Source organism: Mobula birostris, chromosome 18, assembly GCF_030028105.1.
Source record: "Mobula birostris isolate sMobBir1 chromosome 18, sMobBir1.hap1, whole genome shotgun sequence".
Classification (NCBI taxonomy): Eukaryota; Metazoa; Chordata; class Chondrichthyes; order Myliobatiformes; family Myliobatidae; genus Mobula; species Mobula birostris.
In genome coordinates, this window is record NC_092387.1 from 54,748,541 (window position 1) to 54,770,528 (window position 21,988).

At 41.6% G+C, this 21,988-nt stretch overlaps 1 protein-coding gene across 10 annotated transcripts in view; it reads right to left on the minus strand.

Moving 5' to 3' along the window:
• Nucleotides 1-21,988, minus strand: part of kcnma1a (potassium large conductance calcium-activated channel, subfamily M, alpha member 1a) — a 953,094-nt gene that overhangs the window by 138,456 nt on the left and 792,650 nt on the right. For 6 of the 10 annotated variants that reach the window (XM_072282726.1, XM_072282718.1, XM_072282720.1 and 3 more), the window contains one exon: nt 2,742-2,774. The exons of the other annotated variants lie outside the window; for them this stretch is intronic. In XM_072282726.1, coding sequence (XP_072138827.1) covers nt 2,742-2,774 — 33 coding nt within the window. The remainder of the gene's footprint in view (nt 1-2,741; nt 2,775-21,988) is intronic. 10 annotated transcript variants of the gene reach the window in all.

Consider the following 21,988-nt stretch of genomic DNA (forward strand, 5'->3'; position numbering starts at 1 on the left):
AGGCAATACAAGGGAAACCATTGCACTTTCCCAGTCAGAAATTTTAAAAAGATACTACGTTTAGAGTGCACTGATGAGCAATTAATGGATAAGATACTCAACTCTTCTGAAGTGATTTCACTTACACAGATTTTGACTGTTTGGTTTATTTAATGCCCTGGCTGATAGCTTCAGTTGACAGAGAGTGAACAGCGTAGATCGTCTCCAGATCTGAGCCACCTGACACAGGAGCCCAAAGACAAACACTGAACATTTTAGGAACAACTTCTTCACTCCCACCATCAGGTGCCCGAACAGACAATGAGCCAACCCATGAACACTACCTCACTATTTTTGCTCTTTATTTGCACCACTTATTTAATTTATTTTAATATATCTTTCTTCTTGTAGTTTGTAGCATTTTTATGTATTGCACTGCTACCGCAAAATAACAAATTTCATGACATATGCCAGTGATATCAACCTGATTCTTATTCTCACCTGAACAAAGAGACTGGATGGTGCCAATGTCCCAGTGCCATGGCATTCCCAAGTTCATTCCTTGTATTGCTGCTCTCACGCTACAGCAGCGTTGAACAGTAAGGGACCACACAATTTTTAATGTGGTAATAATGCCATGAAAACAGACCGGAACAAAGGCTACAATCCAAATTTGGGTCTTGATAATAATACAGTGAAGGATGCCTTCCTCGTTTGTTTTGTTAATGACACCATTAAAAGTGCTTGCTCAGCCACTAGGACTGTGGCTTCCTCCCAGGTACCCATGTCACTGACCAGGCCCTATGCCAGCTTCACACAAGGATTATTTTAACAACCTTTAGGATTCTTCTGCTCGTACAATATGCTTGGAGAGCAAGCAGCCTATAAATCGGGATGGAGTGGGGTCGATGCCAGGGGACTGCTTGGCAGATATTGCCAGTAAATCCTGCAATTATTCTCAATCAGTGGGCAGACCAGTGTTGCCTCCAGCAGCAGTGCAAGGCTTTATTAGTGTCCATATGTCCATAAGATATAGGTGTAGAATTGGGCCATTCAGCCCATCGAATTTGCTCCACCACTTGATCATGGCTGATTTATTTTCCCTCTCAACTCCATTCTTCTGCCTTCTCCCAATGAAATTTGACACCCTTACTAATTAAGTACCTATCAACCTTCACTTTAAATATATCCAATGACTTGGCCTCCACAGCTGTCCTTGGCAATGAATTCCACAGATTCGCCACACTCTGGCTAAAGAAATACCTCCTCATCTCTGTGCTAAAGGGACATCCTTATATTTTGAGGCTGTGTCCTTCCTGCTCCTCGACTCTCTTAGCATCTGAAGCTGCTGGTCTGGACACTTTTCCTCCACTGTTTCATTCAACTTCCCATGTCCCCATAGCTTGCTACAACTAACCAGGAGAAACCCAGAGGAGTCATAGGGTCACAGGGCTCTATGGTCTGTGTCCAACTCTCCTAGTCCCATTGTCCTCATCTGGACCTTAGTCGTCCATACCTCTGCTATCCACATACTTACACAATTTCCTCTTAGTTGAAATCAAACCCGCATCAACTATTTTTCACTGGCAGCTCATTCCATACTCTCATGACCCTCTAATTGAAGAAGGTTCCCCTTAAATATTTCACCTTTCACCTTCAACTCAGTTCTAGCCTCACCCAACCTCAGTGGAAAAAGCCTGCTTGCATTGACCCTATCTATACACCCCCCACCCATAATTTTTGTATACCAGAGTTCCATTGGTGCTGCAATGGTTAAACTACCAGACTAGAGGCCCAGCAGACTATACTATCAATCCAGAGATGCAGTTTTCAAAATCCCAACACGACATCTGTGGAGTTTATGAAAAGAATGGCTGCTAACAAATAGATCATTGTAGAATCCCCATGTGGTACACAAATGTCTTTCAGAAAAGGAATCTGTGCTACCTTACCTGGCCCTCATTTTGCTTCAGACACAGCAATGCAGTTGATGAGTGATTGGCCACTGAAATAGCCCCGCAGACCAAGTGCATCATAACCCATGCCCCATTACTGCCTGGTTCAAGGTGACAACAACCTCACCAACAGAATCTCAGGGTAAGAAATGCTGGATTTGTCAGTGATGCCTCGATCTCGAATAAATAAGTAAATAGACTCAAAATAGTCTCCAAGGTGTGATCAGGTTACTGGTTTTGGGCAGGTTGTCATCCAACTTTGGGTTTGGAAGGCACAACTTAGTCAGAATGTCCAATTTTGTTTGGTAACTAATCAACCCCTCTCAAGCGCGGGAGAAACTGAGTCAATACATGTAAAGATTCAAACGTGATTATTCCCCAGTTTCTGTTAAGCATGGTTTTAAGTGAAGGCCATTTGGAACAGAACCTGTAGCTGTGAAACCATATCCAAGCTTGAGAAAGAGGAAAAGGAAACCCTCTACTTCAGACCAGAGAGACCAGACATTTGACCTTATGAGCTTAGGTTGTAGTTAGGTCCAATGAGGCTGTAGAACAGAAGGATCAATATTCCAAACGAAATCTTAATTCCAACGCGTTCTAATCACACTATTCTAATTGACAAACGGCTTGCAAAAACAAAAGCTAATTAAAAAAAAAGTCATCACTGCACTCCAACTGGAAGGGCGAGGGTAGAAAATTGGAACAAAACAGGAGAGTCAGCTGGGTTGGGGGAGAACACTGGGAAAAGAAATCAAACAGGAGGCAACAATTCAAGGGGAAACTAATTGTGCCAAACCAATAACTTACTTGAGCTGAGATATCCGTTATAGCCATATCTTGCTGAGGACAATGCAAAGAAATGACAGGTTAAGAGACGTGGAAACAAGAACCATGTTTCATGAAAGGTCAATAAGAAGCACTGAGAGAAAGCGAGAGAGCGAGAGAAAAATCAAATACAGGGAAGTTGAAACTGAAATAAGATGTTATGGTAATGCACTCCACCCAATGCCAGCTCACACATGCATCATTTATATCACTTTCCCAAAGGATCTGACATTCCCAAAGATGCCTGAAGGCAAGGCACATGGTTTATCCTGCAGTGTGTGTCACTGATTAGGGATTCTGGAGCCATTACAAACATCCTTTACCTGGATCTGTACCATAAGGAAGGCACAGATTGCTGGCAGTCTCATTGGCAAGTTGGCACTGTATCCCTGGCCAGATAAATGGACCATGGCTTCCAGTCAGTGGTAAAGTTACAGCATTTGCCACTGACTTTGGAAAACTCCCCACAAGTGTCTCGTGTCTCTGTGGCAAGAACTTTCCTTGTCCTGGCACCTGCTGTACTCAGGCACCAAAACAGAGGGACTCCCCCAAAGTCCAACCACCTGAGCAGCCAATCATGTTAGAAGAACTCTCACAGAAAGAAAATGTGCAATTTTGAATTAATTTTTCAACATTATCTAGAAAGCTAAATAAATATCAGAACATGCATATAAATAAAGTTCTGAAATTCCATAAAATTATGCTTAAGGAAGTTCATACTTTAAAGTTCCTTCTGTAAAATATGTGACAAAATTATAAACTCATCGATGAAAATAATTTTAGAAGTACTTATCTGTTAAACACTCATTATGGCAGAATGCTGTTAGAAATGCAATTAGACTCATAAATAAGCACATGATTTTCAGGATATTTTGAAGCTAGGGCTGTGGTATAAAGAGCTGAAATTCACATTAGTTCAAGTGATATTCCTTGATTTCAGCGAGGGAGGTTCCCAAACAGTCAGCTTGGCAGAGTTATGTTGTTTCTACCATGATTTGGCACACCGAGGCACACAGTCACAACATTCGTAAAATTGTTGTCAGTTTTGTTAAGTGATAATCGCAAATCCCAGTAGGTTAATTGTCATCATTTCCATCACCACTGAGCTGACTACCAGAAGCAACAGGACGCATGACATTGCCATCTGGGACGGAGGGGCCACTGCACAGGATCGAGAAAAGCTGCCGAGGTTTGTAAATTCAGCCAGTTCTATCATGGGGACTAGCCTCCCCAGCATCGAACACACCTTCAAAAGGCAATGTCTCAAAAAGCTGGCATCCATTAATAAGGATTCTCAACATGCAAGACATGGCCGCTTCTCAATGCCACCACTGAGAAGTGGTTAGGAGCCTAAAGACGCACACTCAATGTTTCAGTAACAGCTTCTTCCTCTCCGGCATCAGATTTCTGAATGGACAATAAACCCAAGTACACAACTTCACTGAAGTTTTACTTCTTTTTTTTGCTCTCTTTTTGCACTACTTACTTAATTTAGTTATATAAAATATTTCTTCATGTGATTTATAGTTCATTTAGCATTAGGATGTATTACAATGTACTGCTGGTGCATAACAATGATTTTTACAACATATGCCAGTGATATTAAACCTGATTCTGATTCCATCTTCCACCTATCATGGAGGCATACAGCAGAGGAACAAGCCCTTCTGCCCTTCTGTCCATACTAATCATTAAATAGCCATCACCAGTGTCACCAGCACATGGTCTTGGTTCGGCCTGAGTGAGAAATTCAATTTCTTAACAGCACAGCACAGGAGCAGGGCCGTTCAACCCACAGTATTTATGCCGAATACGATGGTGAATTAAACAAAATATTTCCTGACTGTATATGATCCATATTCCTCCATTCCCTTCTGTTTCAAGCATCTAACAGCCTCCTAAGCTCCACAAGCATACCTGCTTCTATCACTGCCTCTGGCAGCCTGTCTAGGCTCCATACTTAAATATTTGGATTCAGATTGTCATGTACACCAGGATGGAATGAAATTCCTTGCCTGTGTGAAGTTCAGAGTAAACAGTATATATGGTAATATTAATAAATATAGTGATATATTCAGCAATAACTGGAAAACAACAAAGGGGTTGTTAAGGAGGGGATTGGTTCAGAAGCCTGATAGCAGTGGGGAAGAAGCTGTTCCTAAGATTGGACACCCAGGCTTTCAAGCCCCTCTATCTTCTCCAGAAAGGTAGAAGAGAGAAAAGAGAATGGCCAGGGTTGTAGGCATCCTATTAGCTTTCCATAAGCTTGGGTGAGTGGATCCACCTTGTCAGTTATTCACGTAATGCATCCTGTGATCTTATTTCCCTCAGCTTCCTCCTAACCCTCTTACTCATCGCTTTGCCCTCATACATCAGAGAACCGGTGTCTATGTCCATCATCTAGTACTGATCCACTCTAATTCTATGCGCCAGCACTTGATCTGGAGCCTCCGTTGCCTTAACAACTTCAAATATCTGTCTAGGACACTACAGCACAGGGACCCTTTGGCCCACAATGTCTGTGCCCAACACGAAGATGAATTAAACTAAATCTCTTCTGCCCGTACATGATCCATAATCCCTCTATTTCCTGTATTTTCATTAAGCCCCTGCTATGGAGAAATATTTCTTATTATAACAATTGCTATCAAATCCTTGTCCTGTTTACCACACTTAGTCCACCAGTTCTAACATTTGCAATCCTGACCCTGGGGGAGGTGAAGTAAAAGGAAGTAAAATGAGAGCAAGGAAAGGTGTGAGATGGAGGTTAAACAGCAGGGCATTTTTTAGAGGGTTAGATTGGTAAGAATTCTAATAGAAACCCCTCAATGCTGATGTTATTATGTTGGAATGAGTAAATGAGACAGCAGAAGACAACCTAGATCTTTGCCTCCTTCATGGTACGCTGTTTCAGAGATAATGTTACAGGAGAATTACCTGACTAAAATTAGTGATTTCAACACTGACAAGTGCAATTGTTGCTTGTGTGTGGAGAGGCTGGTCAGATCGCTCCTCCTAATGCAGGCTGACTCGAGGGAAGGAAACAGGAGCAGAATCTTGCTCTGAGCCTGCTCCGGAAGAGACCTGTGCATCTCTGTAAAAGGTTTTGCTTTATTCACTAAAGGTCACTCCTTGGGCCGAAGGCAGCACCGTGACAGAAATCTTCCTGGGAAACAGTTCTTATCCTGGCATCTGTCGCTAGGAATAGCGCAGAGCAAAAGGACTCTGAAAAGCAACTGTCTTGCATGAAAAAACGTCGCGAGAGGAATCGGTTGCCTGGTGGTAAGGAACTGTCAGGGTGAGTTTTGTGACAACCAGCCACACTCAGGAAATGAAAATGCAAACATAATTTCCATGTCACCATATATAAACCCTCCGCTGAATTCACAGCAGAAGATGCAGACAGCATCATTTCCAGCCTGTCCACATCACAATGAACCACTCACTGTTTTGGTTCGAGTGACCCTGGTAAGAAACACCGTGGTAACAAGCCATACTAACAACTGCCTCTAGCAATAGAAATTCCAGACCTCTCTTCCTGTTAGCCTACACAGATTCCTTTGAAATGCCATTTTGACAGTAATATCCTGCTTTAAAATGTTTGTGCATTATTAAGAATAGGTTTGGTGGATACAGGCGGGAGTGCAAGTTGCTTTCCCTGGTTTTAAAGAGCTGATGATCTCTGTTCCTCATGCACAAGCAGCTCAGGGACACTTGGCCCCAGTGAACGGGCACATCCACCTACGCATTCAATGTTCTCCTCTGTAAAACTCGACATTTCAAATTGCCTATGCCATCGTTTCCTAATACCATCCAGGCACTGTTGCCATAGCTGTCCCACCAGGCAGAACTATATCCAGAGTTATCAATTACGCCAGGGGGTGGAGGATCTGAGGCCCTGCCCTTGACAGCATTGACAGCTCAGCTCTTTCCACTGAGTCAAAGTGTCTCAGACATACTTCCAAACAAAGAAATATATATAAAATTTAAAAATGATAAATTCTCTTCAACCCATATTAAACATACAGCGCCTTTGAGTCACAGAACACTGCAGTACAGAAACAGGCTTTCCAGCCCACCTAATCTGGCCGAACTATTATTCAGCCTAGTCCCCTTGACCTGCACCCAAACCATAGCCCTCCATATGCCTTCCATCCATGTACTTATCCAAACTTCTCTTTAATGCTGAAATCAAACCCACATCCACCACTCCCCTGGCAGTGCTTTCCACACTCCCAGCAGCCTCTGGTGAAGAAGTTCCCCTTAAACATTTCACCTTTCACCCAACCTAGGTGGAAAAATCCTGTTTGCATTTACCCTATCTATGCCCTCATTATTTTGTATACCTCTATCAAATCTCCCCTCAATCTCCTACACTCCAGGGAAAAAAAGTCGAAACCTATTCGGTCTTTTGCTATAACGCAGGGCACCAAGTGCCTGCAAACATGCTTGCAAAATTTCCCTGCAGTCTTTCATTTCTATTGATATCTTTCCAGCTGGTAGCTGACCAGAATTCAATACACCATATTAGGCCTCACCAATGTATTATATCAATTAAATATAACATCCCAACTCCTGTACTCAGTACTTTCATTTATAAAGACCGAAGCCCCAAAATTATTATGCATATGAACATAAAATTTAAAAATAAGTTCTCTTAAACCCATTGTAAACGTCAAGTCAATAAAATATTATTTATGGGCTCTGCACTTCTTACTGTGGCAGTGAAGTAGCCAACGTAATCAAAGGCCATATCCACATGAGACATTCTTTCTGCTCCTCCCTCTCATCAAGAAGAAGATACAAAAAAATTTAAAACATGTACCACCAAGCTCAAGGATAGCTTCTATCCCACTGTTAAAATATTATTGAATGGATACCGAAGACTTAAAGCACGTACCACCAGGCTCAAGGAAAGCTTCTATCCCATTGCTATAAGATTAATGAATGGTTCTCAAGTGTAGAATGGACTCTTGACCTCAACATCTACTTCATTGTGTCCTTGAACCTTATTGTCTGTCTGCACTGCACTTTCTCTGTAACTGTAGCACTGAGTTTTGCATTCTGACATTAGTTTCCTTTTGTACAACTTCAATGAAAAAATGCTGTGAAATAATTTATCTTGAAAACATACAAATTAATGTTTTTCACTGGACTTTGGAACATGTCCTGAAGACACACACTCAATGATTTAGGACCAGCTTCTTCCTCTCTGCCATTGGATTTCAGAACGGACAAAGAACCAATCCATGAACACTACCGCACACTATTTTTGCACTATTTACTGAATTTAATGTTTATCTTCTTGTCATATATAACATTTTTTATGTATTGCAAGATACTGTTACTGCAAAACAACAAATTTCATGACATGTGTCAGTGATATGAATCTGATTCTGAACCTGACTCTGATTCTGATGTGATAATAATAAACCAGTTCATTAATTTTAGAAGCTTTTTTAAAACTTCACTTACTTTTCCTGCCTTAGTTAATTGAATGGGGCCACGCCAATGGGACAGAGTATATAAAGTCGATGGGACAGTATATAGATTTAGCCCTTCAGCTCAGTACATTACAGAACAACTCTAGACATGAACTCCAGACAGAGCAAGATGTCAAGTGTACTCCAGTTTGACCTTCTGTACAGGTTGTCTCCAGGTTACGGTTCTGTTCCTCTAAAGAGTTTGCAACCCAAAACGTCTGCAAGGCAGAAATGTGGCTGCAAACCAAGTTTCTGCATGGCAGAAGATGCCTACTGCCCAGCAGCAGCCAGAAAACCCATCCCAGCTGCTTCCTACTCACTTGCATGTACCAGCTTTACATACTTTGGCAATTGCAAGTTGGGAACAACTATACATCTGCACTCATTGGCCAGGCAAATCAGTCCAAGCTGTACTGACATTGCCACCAAAACTGGCCATACTTCTCCACAGAATTACCAGCTAGTCACCATCATGGAAATAGAGATGACACAGCAGAGTTAGCGTAATGCTATTACAGCACCAGTGACCTGATTTCAATTCACACCACTGTCTATAAGGAATGTTTATGTTCCCCCTATGAGTGCATGGGTTTCCTCGGGTGCTCCAGTTTCCTCCACATTCCAAAGACGTATGAGCCAGTAGGTTAATTGGACACATGGGTATAAATGCACAGTGTGGGCTCATTGGGCCAGGAAGGCTGTAACTGTGCTGTATCTCTAAATGAAATAAAATAAAACGGAACAGATCAATAACTTCCATTCAATAACTTCCTCACTAATCTAACCCAGGACGCTTTTTCAAACAAATAGGATGCAAAGACACACAAGGAGATGTTAGGAGAGATGACCAAAGCATTGCTTAAAGATGTTGGTTTTAAAGGACATTTGGTGGAGGAAGGAGAGGATTCACAGTGGAATTTCAGAGCTTAGAGCCTTGACAGCTGAAGACAAGGCCACCTATGGTGGAGGGATTACATTTTGGGATTGATCAAGAGGTCAGAAGTTTTAAAAAACTGCAAACATTGCAGAGTTTTGACAGCAAGAGGAGGTCACAGAGATAGAATAGAGAACTGTGAAAAGATTGAAACAAAGATAAAAATCAAGACCTTGCTTAACTGAGATCCAATGAAAACGGAAGTGGATTTGATAGATAGTAGGACTCGAGGAACAGAGAAGTTGATGGGAATAATCCAGAACTTCCTTAGTGGGTTGAGCTACCTGCAATCCTCATTTTAATAACCCTACCTTGTCAGGAGCCAGAATAGTGATCGTGCAAGTCTGGGATTCCAAACCACAAGACTACAAATGTCGGTTGGGTTTCAAGTGAGGTGATCAGCTTGACATGGGAGTTGGCATCTGAAACAGTTCAGCCCATGAAACTCCTCTAAACCCCTTTGTTCAGAAGCAAATTCCCAAGCCAAGCTTGGCCTGCTCTCAAACACTATCAATATTTCTGATTGTCTTTGACACTCAGAAGCACTTAACAGTTTAATTCTATTTTTGAGTTACATTTGGAAAAAAATCGAAGAATGATTAAATAATTTTAAACATTATTGCAAAAACTGATTTTTTAATGAAATGTAACTTGCCTTATTCTAACCTTCCCCAGAACTTTACAATTCCTAATTAGATGAAAGAGCTGATGGATCCTTTGCTCTATTTTGCTCTGCATCAGGCTCAATGTTTTTCACTGGACCTTGGAACATGTGGATCCGTGCAGCAGGCTCAAGCCTGATAGCCGGTTAAACCAGGGAACTACCAGCAAAATCCAGTCTACAAGTATACACTTCTCCGTAAGAAATTTCCTCTGGGCACCATTAGTTAGACGCTTTGCCACATGGTGAGGGCAAGAACTGAGATGTTGCTAATGTCATACTATGGAACAGATCAAATCATAAGGGATATTAGAGGAGCGGAGAGCGCCTGACTCTGTGATTTTATTTATCCAGACCAGTCTTATCCCATCACAGCATCAAACCATTTCTTAGCAGATCCTGTCATGCTTCCTATTCCAACTTGATAAATGAATTACTTCTTTCCAACTGTGCTAAACATGCTCCCCACAAGACTGAACTTGTTAACATTTTACGCTTGTGAAATTACACAACATCTTTGTGGACTCACAAGGGCCACAGAAACCCAACCTGGCTTCCAGCACAGAAAATCCAAGAGTTGGAAGCTGATCTCACAATATCGTTGTTCAGTATATCCTTAAGCATGGGCGTGCAGCTCTCTTTGTGTCTAGGGTTTGTGTTCTTACGCTGATCTTGATCACGGTTGGGGAGTCATGTGATATGCCTGCTTTGCAATATCTTGGGTAGTCTGAAACGTTCGGTCTGCCAGCTGACAATCTTGGTGATTTGGAACAGCCAAGTATTTTTCGCTGCCAAAGGGTCACATTACCGCAGCCTGTTGATCCAAGGCCAAGGGAAACAGCGAGAGCAATTTCAGTGGCAATGTAAAATGACAACAGAAAAGAAAACTTCATAGTTTGGCACGAAGCAACAGGGATCATATAGTGTATATGCCATAAGCAGAAATGGCAACAAACACACAGATGTTTCAGGAAGGTGTTAACAAACATTGCATTAATCTGTTTCATAACAAGTTAAGACAAACACCCTTGAACTTAAAACCTGGCAAGCTTTTATAGACTTTACGGGAAAGGTGCAGAACTGCAGATGGAACAGCTACCCATTAAATATTACAATGAAAACAAGACAACCTTAATAGGGAAGGATGGGCAGAAACAACTCAAGTTTAAATGGAAAAATCTTCAAAGTAAAACCGTGACACATCATTGGGAAGAATTATGACATGTAGAAAGATAGCTCTGGCAGTATAACCGGCATTTACTTCTAACTTTGTGGAATGGCAGTTGACTACAAGCCCAAGCAAGCTCCAAATGCTAAAATGAATCAGGTTGAGAAGGCACCAGGTAGGTCAGAACAAAATGAGTGAGCCATGCAGAAACCACACTTAATCTAGCCTTAGACAAACAATATTTGTTAACCACTGTAGGAGTTATTGGGATCAAAGACATCCACAGAGACATCTCTCCCACACTGATACAGATGGGAACATTGACGTAACAGTCAGCATTGCTTGATCAGCAACACACACAATGGGTCTCCTCATACTCAAGACTGAGTCAAATCTTTGCCTAAGGCTCTTCACAGCTTGGTGGATAAAAACTTTGCAAGGTTTTGATCGCTGATTGTGTAACCAAAGTGATCTGCTGATTGCCATGAGCACAGAAGGAGAAAATGTTCTGGTCTTGAAAGAAGCGTTCTAGACATCAGAGGAGCAATGTTAAGGAGAAGTGAAGCAAATGTACACTGGGAGTTGAGAGGAGACGTGATAGAGGTATACAAGATATTAAGAGGAATAGATAGAGTGGATAGCCAGCGCCTCTTCCCCAAGGCACCACTGCTCAATACAAGAGGACATGGCTTTAAGGTAAGGGGTGGGAAGTTCAAGGGGGATATTAGAGGAAGGTTTTTTACTCAGAGAGTGGTTGGTGCGTGGAATGCACTCCCTGAGTCAGTGATGGAGGCAGATACACTCGTGAAGTTTAAGAGACTACTAGACAGGTATATGGAGGAATTTAAGGTGGGGGGTTATATGGGAGGCAGGGTTTGAGGGTCAGCATGACATTGTGGGCTGAAGGGCCTGTAATGTGCTGTACTATTCTATGTTCTATGTTCTATATTAAAGGCTGATGCCAATATCGTATGATCACTGAAAGGAAAAGGAGAGGCCATCACCAATGTGCCAAAGCCAAAATGCCAAAATATTTGGACAGGCATATGGAGGAACTTAAGTTGGGGGCTTATATGGGAGGCAGGGTTTGAGGGTCGGCACAGCATTGTGGACCAAAGGGCCTGTACTGTGCTGTACTATTCTATGTTCTATGTTCTATTTGGAGCAGCTAAGGTCCTTCCTTGTGATAGTGCACAGCATTCTGTGCAGTTGCTTCCAAAGCTTGTGAGGGCACTCACACTTCTGCATCATTTGTTGAAAGAGCTGTAAGATTAGTCAGCTCTATCATGGGCACTAACCCCCACAGTATCCAAGACATCTTCAAGGAGCGATGCCACAAACAGGCGGTGTCCTTCTTTAAGGACCCCCATCACCCAGGACATGCCCTCTGCTCTTTGTTACCATCAGGAAAGAGGTAGAGAAAACTGAAGGCACACACTCAGCGATTCAGGAACAGCTTGTTCCCCTCTGCATCAATTTTCTGAATGGACTTTGAACCCATGAACATTACCTCACTACCTTTTTTATTTCTGTTTTCGCATTGTTTATTTACTTTAACTATTTTACATACTGACTGTAATTCACAGGTTTTTTTATATTATCATGTAATGCATTGTACTGCTGCCACGGAGTTAACAAATTTCACAACATACGCCTGTGATATTAAATCTGATTCTGAAAAGGATAAGAAAGGAAGGTGGAACATGAAGCAACAAAGTGCTTCCAGTTCATGCAATAAGAAATAGCAAATGAAGCTCTCTTTGTATAGCAGAACAAGCTATGCGAGCTGCCCCAGCACTTTCGTAGGTTGGTTGGTTGTTAATGCAAGCAACGTATTTCACTAGCACATAAACACAAGATATTCTGCAGATGCTGGAAATCCGGAGTAACATGTATAAAATGCCTGAGAATCAGCATGGCAAGCAGCATCTATGGAAAGGAATAATAAGTCAACATTTCTGGCTGAGACCCTATATTCCTTTCCATAGATGCTGCCTGACATGCTGAGCTCCTCCAGCATTTTGTGCATTGTTAGGACACATTCCACTATATGTCCATGTACATATGATAAATAAATCTGAATATGAATACACTCTCTGGGGTTGGTATTTAATGGGGTTAGCATGAGTCCAGTCATGGTTCAAGGGAAAGTGGTTGATCTCCTTCTCATTTGCAAAGATGAACACTTAATATCATAAACAAACAAGATTCTGAATATGCTAGAATTCTTCAGCAAAACACACAAGTCACCATTCTGGTTTGCTTCTTGCCCCCTTCTCTTCTCATCTGCCCATCAACCCCTCCTGCTGCTCCTACTCCTTCTCTTTTTCCTATGTTCCACTCTCCTCTCCTGTCAGATTTCTTCTTCTTCAGTTTATCCCTTCCACTTAGCACCACCCAGCTTCTGATTTCATCACTTTCACCCACCCACCCACCCATCTTCTCCCTCAACTGTCTTCACCTGTTACCTGCCGGCTTATTCTCCTCCCCACTTCCACCTTCTTACTCTGGCTTCTTCCCCTTCCTTTCCAGTCCTGATGAAGGGTCTCGGCCCGGAACATCAACTCTTTATTCCCTTCCAGAAATGCTGCCTGGCTTGCTGAGTTCCTTGCTGCGTTGCGACACGTTCCATTGTATGCTTCTATTTACACATGATTGATAAATCTGAATCTGAATATGCAGTCTGCAGTTGCACGTAACGCATCTAGTTATGTGCAGACATAGAGGTATGGCATTCGATGGATAGTGGCCAGTTTAATTTCTTACATTCTCACAAAGAGCAAGTGCAATTATCCGTGAACGGGGATGGAAAGGACCTTTGGAAGGTATCAAGATATTTTTCAACTGTTTCTACAGGCAGAGCATAAGTCAGAAGCAATAACTTGCACCAGGCCCAGCAAGCCATCATGTTCAAAGATGACTTACTTCAGCTCCTACTTTATGGGTTCTGAGATGACTGAGAGACTACTGTCACAGGTCCCTTCCACAAGTGGGGTGGAGGAGCTCGGTGGGGAAGACTGGTATTGTGCTGTGCTTCTGCCATTTACGTAAAGTTTAGTTCACTTGCAATGCAGGGACCAGAGGATGACCCATGCATTAATTCTCCCTCACTACTAATATTGATTTAATTAGGGAACAGGTCCTTCCAGCCCAACGAGCCCATGTTGCACTCATGTGATCAATAAACATACTAACCTGTAATTCTTTGGAATATGGGAGGAAACCCATGCAGTCACGGGGATAATATACAAAATCCTTACAGACAGTGGCAGGAATAGAACCCAGGTTCCTGGCACTGAAATAGCATTATGCGAACTGCTACACTATCATGCTACCCAGGTCATGGGTCAAAACTTCCCAATAGTTTGGAGGGATGTTGAGCTTCTTTAAAAAGGCTTTTTAGAAAAGATTAAAGGATTTGCTTATGTGCCTCTGGTAACCAATTCCAAAGGCAGAGCTTGCAATGAAAAGCCTGATTCAAGAGTCAGTTGCAGACCCCAGTCAGCTCAGATTGGCAACAACCTCTTGTCCACAATCTCCATCAGCACTAGTGCACCACAAAGCTCTGTGCTTAGCCCCCTGCTCTACCCCCCTTATACTCAATGCCATACTTAAGTTTGCTGATGACACCACTGTTGTTGGCTGAATCAAAGGTCAGGAGGGAGAATGAAAACCTGGCTGAGTGATATCACAGCCACAACCTCTTACTCAATGTCAGCAAGACCAAGGAACCTCAGGAAGAGGAAACTGTAGGTTCATGAGCAAGTCCTCATCAGAGAGTCAAAGGTGGAGAGGGTCAGCAACTTAAAATTCCTCAGTGTTATCATTTCAGAGGATCTGTCCTGGGCCCAGCATGTAAGTGCAATTACAAGGAAAACACAGCAGCGCTTCTACTTCCTTGGAAGGGTGTGAAGATTTGACATGGCATCTAAAAGTTTGACAAACTTGTATCAATGGTGCTGGAGTGAATATTGACTGGTTACATCATAGCCTGGCATGGAAACACAAATGGTTTTGAATGTAAAAGCCTACAAAAAGTAATGGATGAGACCAAGTCCATCATAGGTAAAGCCCCCCCATATCAATGAGCATAATTACATGAAATGCTGTTGCAGGAAAGCAGCATCCACCATTAAGGATACCTGCCACACAGGCCATGCTCTCGATTCACTGTTGACATCTGGAATAAGGTACAGGAGCATCAGGACCCACACCACCAGGTTCAGGAACAGTTATTAACCCTCAACCATCATCAGGGATGATGTAATCCAATTAGAAACTGAGGCATGTTCCAACATGTTGCATCACGGCCTAGTATGGAAACCCCAATGTCCAAGAAACAGAAAAGCCTACAAAAGGGCTGGGTTCAGTCCAATCCATCACAGGAAAAGCCCTTTCTACCACTGAGCATCATAGAGTTTTACCATAAAAAGCAGCTTCCATTATCAAGGATCCCCACCACCCAGGCCATGCTCGCCATCACTGCTGCCATCAGGGAGGAGGTACAGGAGCTTTAGGTCCCACACCACCAGGCTCAGGAACAGTTATTACCCGTTAACCATTAAGCTCTTGAACCAGTGGAAATAACTTCACTCAATTTCACTTGCCCCATCACCGAACTGTTCCCACAACCTATAGACTCACTTTCAAGGGCCCTACAGCTCATGCTCTCGAATTTATTGCTTATTTATTATTATCATCATCATTATTATTATTATTTTCTTTTTGTATTTGCAGTTCGTCTTCTTCACATTGTTTGTTTGTTTGCCCTGTTGGGTACGGTCTTTCATCAATTCATTTACTATGTATGCCGGCAAGAAAATTTGTATGATGACATATACGTACTTGGAAAATAAATTTACTTTGAACTTCGAAGAGTCTGTTGTTGTAAAGACAAAACATCATAGCCTGCGCAATTGTGCCACTGTGTAATTAGGGTCTCAATACTGGTGTATGTTGGCCTGGATGATGATGTTGCTTCACTTATCCTTACAATAGATCTTGCAGAGACAGCATAGGTGGCACAACTCTTCAGTGCTATGAGGTGCCTGTAGCAAATCCATGACATAGACACATAGAGGGCAGGGAGACAATGAGCTTTATGTTGGATTTGAATCTTTTTCCCCTTTTCCTCAGCTGGCCAAAGGCTGTTCTGGGACACTGGATACAAATTTCTTAAATGATGTCTGTCTTTACCATGGGGAGGCAATGAATGGGGAGCCTCAGAATAGAAGGACACCCCTTTAGAACAGAGATGAGGAGGAATTTCTTTAGCCAGAGGGTGGGGATTCTATGGAATTCATTACCACAGATGGCTGTGGCCAAGTCATTGGGTATATTTAAAGCAGAGATTTAGGGCATCGAAAGTTATATTTTAAAAAAGAGGCAGGAGAATGGAGTTAAACGGAATAACAAATCAGCTAAGATGTAATGATAGAGCAGACTCGATGGCCAAATGGCAGAATTCTGCTTCTATATCTTATGGTCATAAGGTCATCTACAACAATGGCATCAGGTTATCATTGTGATGTAGAGTTTTGACCCGAAAGATTAATAATTCCTTTCCTCCAACAGATGCTGTCTGACTGAGTCCTTCCAGTGGATTGGTTGCTTATAAGCGATGACAAGATGTATGACTTTCTATCCACAGGGAGTAGAGAAGTTCCAAGCAAAACACCAATGTGCATACGCTTGTCACTACTGAACAAGAGTTCTGACGCTGGATGTGAAGGTGAGATCAACACATTGACTAACTTGTTCCAGTAACTGTATCTGAAACCAAGAATGAGATCCAGAAAGACTCAGTGGCAAATAGGGTCTATGAACAGACGCTGGGTGTCGATAAAATTTAACTAGTGCACAAAGAGCTGAAACCATTCCACAATCAATGCAACGATTCCATTCCATTTTGTGAAGGTAATTGAAATGGCATATCATTGTCAGAAACAAGTTCTTCAAGTAAACTGAGGTATGCACATAGGAGACCTCAGCACTTCTGTAGTACACTTAGTTATGTTAACTTTTATGTTTCAACTTTGAGTAGCCATTGATCAATACTTTGGAATTGCTATTCTTCTTCTCACATAGGTCAAACATATTGTCTGAAGAGGTCTGGTAGACAAGTATTGCTAATGCAAGAGAGATTTTATTCCTACAATTTTGTAAATACTATATTTGTTTACTGATGATCAACATCCAAACCAAGGAATAACCATGTTTTTATATTGACAATTTTTGTGAGCTTAATGAATGCCGGCCAAGACCTGGACCTTTACTGTTATTGATAACACTGGTATGATCCCATGGATGCATCATTCTTCTAGCACTTCTGGAGCAACTAAGGGCCTGGTCAGTACAGTCAATGAAGCTCACAAGTAACAAATATTGCAAGAAAATTCAAAACTTAGCACGAAGCTTCACGTAGCTAATTTCATGCTCAACAGCTCTGCAAGCTTTCACATGGAGTTCCCTGGAAAACTCATCGTAAGAAAAGCCATGCCTAACAAAATTTGGCTTGCAGGGTTGAGCAGAAGTAGCTGAGTAAATATTCTCATTATGATATTACTCAAAAAAAAGGAAATGTATGTTTTGAGTCTGTCCCAGAAGTCCAACATCAAGTCAAAACATCAGTTTTGACCCAAAAGGTCAACAAGTCCTTTTGTCCCACAGATGCTGCTTGACCCACAGAGTTCTTCCAACAAATTGTTTGATGAGAAACGATGCCAAGATGTATAATTTTCTATGATAGTTTTCATAGGGAGTACAAAAGTTCCAAGCAAAACACCAATGCGGACACACTTGCTGCTATCGAATGAGAATTTTGACACTGGATGTGTAAGTAGGAGGAAGAAGCTCAGCTAGGTGACTTCTCTAGGTGGTTCTGGTGCTAGAAACCTATAAGAGCACAGGAATCTCAGCTGCTCTTTGATTTTGTGCCAAGATTGATATCTGGATCTTTGTGCATCTTTTTTTCTTCTTGTTCTCAGATGACCAAAGGTGGTGTTACTGCATTGAATGTCGTGGGATGAGAGATGCTTCCTGAAATCTGTAAAATGTCTATGATCTCACTGTGAATGTTTACTATTGGAAGACAGTGATCAATCTTCACTGCCTAGTGTTATTTCTACATATTTGGTCCACACCAACTTAGGCTGTATATAAGATCTGAAATGATTTTCTTAGCAACGATGAGGAAAACAATGAGGTTTCCACTGTAACACTATTACTGCTGTTGTACACTAAGATCTTGGTTATATTTTTGCTGTTCTAATATCATTTATTTTGCCACCTGCCAAATGTCTTGCATGCTTGACAAAATATTGAGTTGGTCTCCATGGGCCAATAACATTTCCACAGTTTAACTTATTCAGAGTTCAATGGCATAATTGTGTTGATGAATGCATCTTTAGTTTGCACTAATGCAAACACATTTGCATCAATCATTTCAGCAAAGATCGTTGTACTGCTGTAAGATGGAAATGCTAACATGCAAGTGAACCAATGCTCACACATTTGCCAATACCCTCCCCTTCGTTTCCAATCTCTTACCAAATAATGGAACACAAATCAATTAGGATTTCAATCTGCTACCAAACTAATCCATATTCCTTGGAGAAAGATTTGTTAGTGTTGTACTACTGAAGCTATAGCACTGTTCTCAAACGAGCCATTCAAATGTCAATCAATTAAACACTGACCGTGAAAACTGACCTTGGTAGAGCAATTGATTAATATGCTGTCCTTTCACCTTCTGGGTCAAAGATTAAGTTCAACATGGGTTCTAAGATGAAAAATTCATTTTTCTGAGGTCATTCTGTGGAAGGATCTTGGATAACATCGTCCTCAGTTCTGTGATAGGTGAGTTCACATTCAAGATAATGGAAAAAAACAGGCATTTGATGACCATCTCTTTGACTGTGAATAATGATAATATTAAATTGAACACGTGGGGGCTTAGTTTAGTTCTAAAAATGAAAACAAATACATTCTAGGCTTGCATTCAAGAGCCACAAGACAGATCCTCTTTTACTTATAATTGTACTACAAAGGAGTGGGAGGAAATTGGGTCTGGGTAAGCTGCAGCTGGACTATTCGCTGGTACTGGCATTCACAGTTTGCCCTTAACTCCACTGACTCCTCCTTGGAGCCCAGCAGCTTGGTCCACACACCACTGAGCTGGGAACTGCCGGTGCCTTATTCCAAAAATCATTCAGCAGTCCTCAACAGCCAGTGCAGGCAGGGGAAGAGCTTTACCAGCTGTCAAAATTGTCACTAATCATAATAGTTTCCAAATACCTTTTTGACATTCAGAATCATTTTGAAATTGCTAAAGTTTAATAAAAAATATTATTTTTCAAAATATAAATGACAGTTTAATTATGTGCTTGTAAATAATTAAAAAATTTGAACTAAATGCTGGATGAACTCAGCAGGTCATGCAAAATCATTGGAGAGAAATAAACAATCAAAGCTTCAGGCCAAGATCCTTCATCATGATGGGACTTGTGATGATGATCCTGATGAAGGGTCTCGGCCTGTTTACTTCCCCTTATCTCAGTTCTAAAGGGATGTCCTTCTATTCTGAGGCTGTACCCTCAGGTCCTAGACTCTCCCACCATTGGAAATTACACATTCCTCTTCATAGATGCTGCCTGGCCTGATGCGGTCCTTCAGCACTTTATGAGTATAGCTCTGGATTTCCAGCATCTTCACAATCTCTTGTATTTATATTTTAAACTGAATAACTGTTTTTAAAACAATAATGTAACTTCTTGCTATGCAAATGTCATTGTGTTATGATTCTCAGTGTTTTGTTGTGATGCAGGATTGAACAATGGAACACTGGAGGGTACCAGGAGGTCTGGTCTACCCTGCTGGGTACCAGGGGAACTCCATGGGCTGTGGTACTGACAGAATCAGTGAGCAGATTAGGAGCTGTCCCTTCGATGGTGCACACATGGCAATCCAGGACCGAATTCAATTGAATACCTACTGCTCTGATCAAAACTCAACTCAAATGCCATCCATAAATTTGCTGACGACACAAGTATTGTTAGCAGAATTTCAGATAATGACAAGAAGACATACAGGAACAAAATATATCAGCTGGTTGAGTGGTGTTGCAGTAACAACCTTACACTCAACGTCAGTAAGACCAAAGAACTGACTGTGGACTTCAGAAAGATTAAGATGAGGATACACATACTGTATCTGTCCTCATAGAGAGATGAGACGTGGAAAGAGTGAGTAATTTCAAGCTCCTGGGTCAGCATCTCTGAGGATCTATCCTGGGCCCAACATATTGATACAATCATGAAGAAGGCATGACAGCAGCTATATTTCGTCAGGAGTTTGAGGAGATTTAGTATGCCACCAAAGATACTTGCAAATTTCTACAGAAGTGCCATGGAGAGCATTCTAACTGGCTGCATCATCATTCTGGTATGGGGTGCCACTGCACAGGATTGAAATAAGCTGCAGAAATCTGTAAACTCAGTCAGCTCCATCATGGGCACTGGCCTCTCCAGCATCCAGGACACCTTCAAGGAGCGAAAAGGCCGCATCCATCATTAAAGAACCCCATCACCCAGGACATGTCCTCTTCTCATTGCTACCACCAGGGAAGAGGGAGTCTGAAGGCACACACTCAATGCTACAGGAACAGCTTCTTCCCATCCACCATCAGATTTCTGAATGGACATTCAATCCATAAACACTACCTCGCTACTTTTTTTGTACACTTATATTTTTAACATACAGTATTTCTTACTGTAATTCACTGTTCTTATTTCTATGTGTTGCAATATACTGCTGCCGCATAACAACAAATTTCATGACATATGCTGGTGATATTAAACCTGATACTGATTCTGACAACCCATTTATGGTCTTTCACTCTTAATGCAAGCTCATGAAATGGGATTGCAAAGAAACTCTAAAAAGAGAAAAGGGATCTTGATGGATCCCTGAGGGTGGGATCCTTTGTGTGTCGTGCTCTCGCTAACCTGGCAAACCAACTGAACAACATTGCTCCTGTTGTCATCTGGTGAGCCATCAGTGAGTGATGTGTGACTTCAAACCAGTGTTAAGATGAAGCCAGATACAAGTAGAGGTTTATAAAATAGTACGAAGTATTTAAAGTTCATGTAATCTTTCTGCTTTGAAATCCTTAGATGCCATGAAAACTGGAATAAAATTCAGAAAGTCTTTGAGTAAAGTAATATTTTGGCAGTTAGTCTGACATCCAAACCAGCTCACCCCAACGATGAACAGTCCAGCAAGGACCCAAGTGTTTTGCCATGTTCTACTGCTGTGAGATTGTTCCCTGATTAAGATATTTACTTAAACAGGAGTGGACAATGTTGGAAATCTGTAATCATTTACCTGCAGCAGGACACCTGAGTAACAAAAAGATAATGGTAACTGCGCAGGTTAAAGGTACCCAGACCGGTGATGATGGCCCACACATAATACCATTAGCGATACTCCAGGTCCCTGTATCTATTACTGATACAGAATAGTGAGAATAGTTACTGTGACTCTGTCAGTGTTCAGAGCAGCAGAAACAATGCACTGATTTTGCATTTGAAATAATACACACACTCACTCTCTTTCACACAGAGCAGGAACACATCAGTGGAAGTGCCTTATGCAGTCACACATTTTCCTCCAATTTTGTTTTCATTAACTTCACTTTACTCTAACTTCAGTTATAAACTCCCTCTCCATGATCCTCTTAAATGATAACAGATTACCCATCTCCTCGGATAACGTGTAGATAGCATTAGAGATTGTTACTGCATTTCAGGAGCTGATAACGTCAACTGCGTATCCACTCTCTGCTCTTGTCAATCTATTTTCTCAATTAATGTCTTTTGCTTTCCCTCAGATTTCACCCACAGACATCCCTGGTTAACAAAGGAGTGGGCTAGAAGTTCTACAGCATGGCATTAATATTGTTCTGGGACACATAATTCTTTTCAA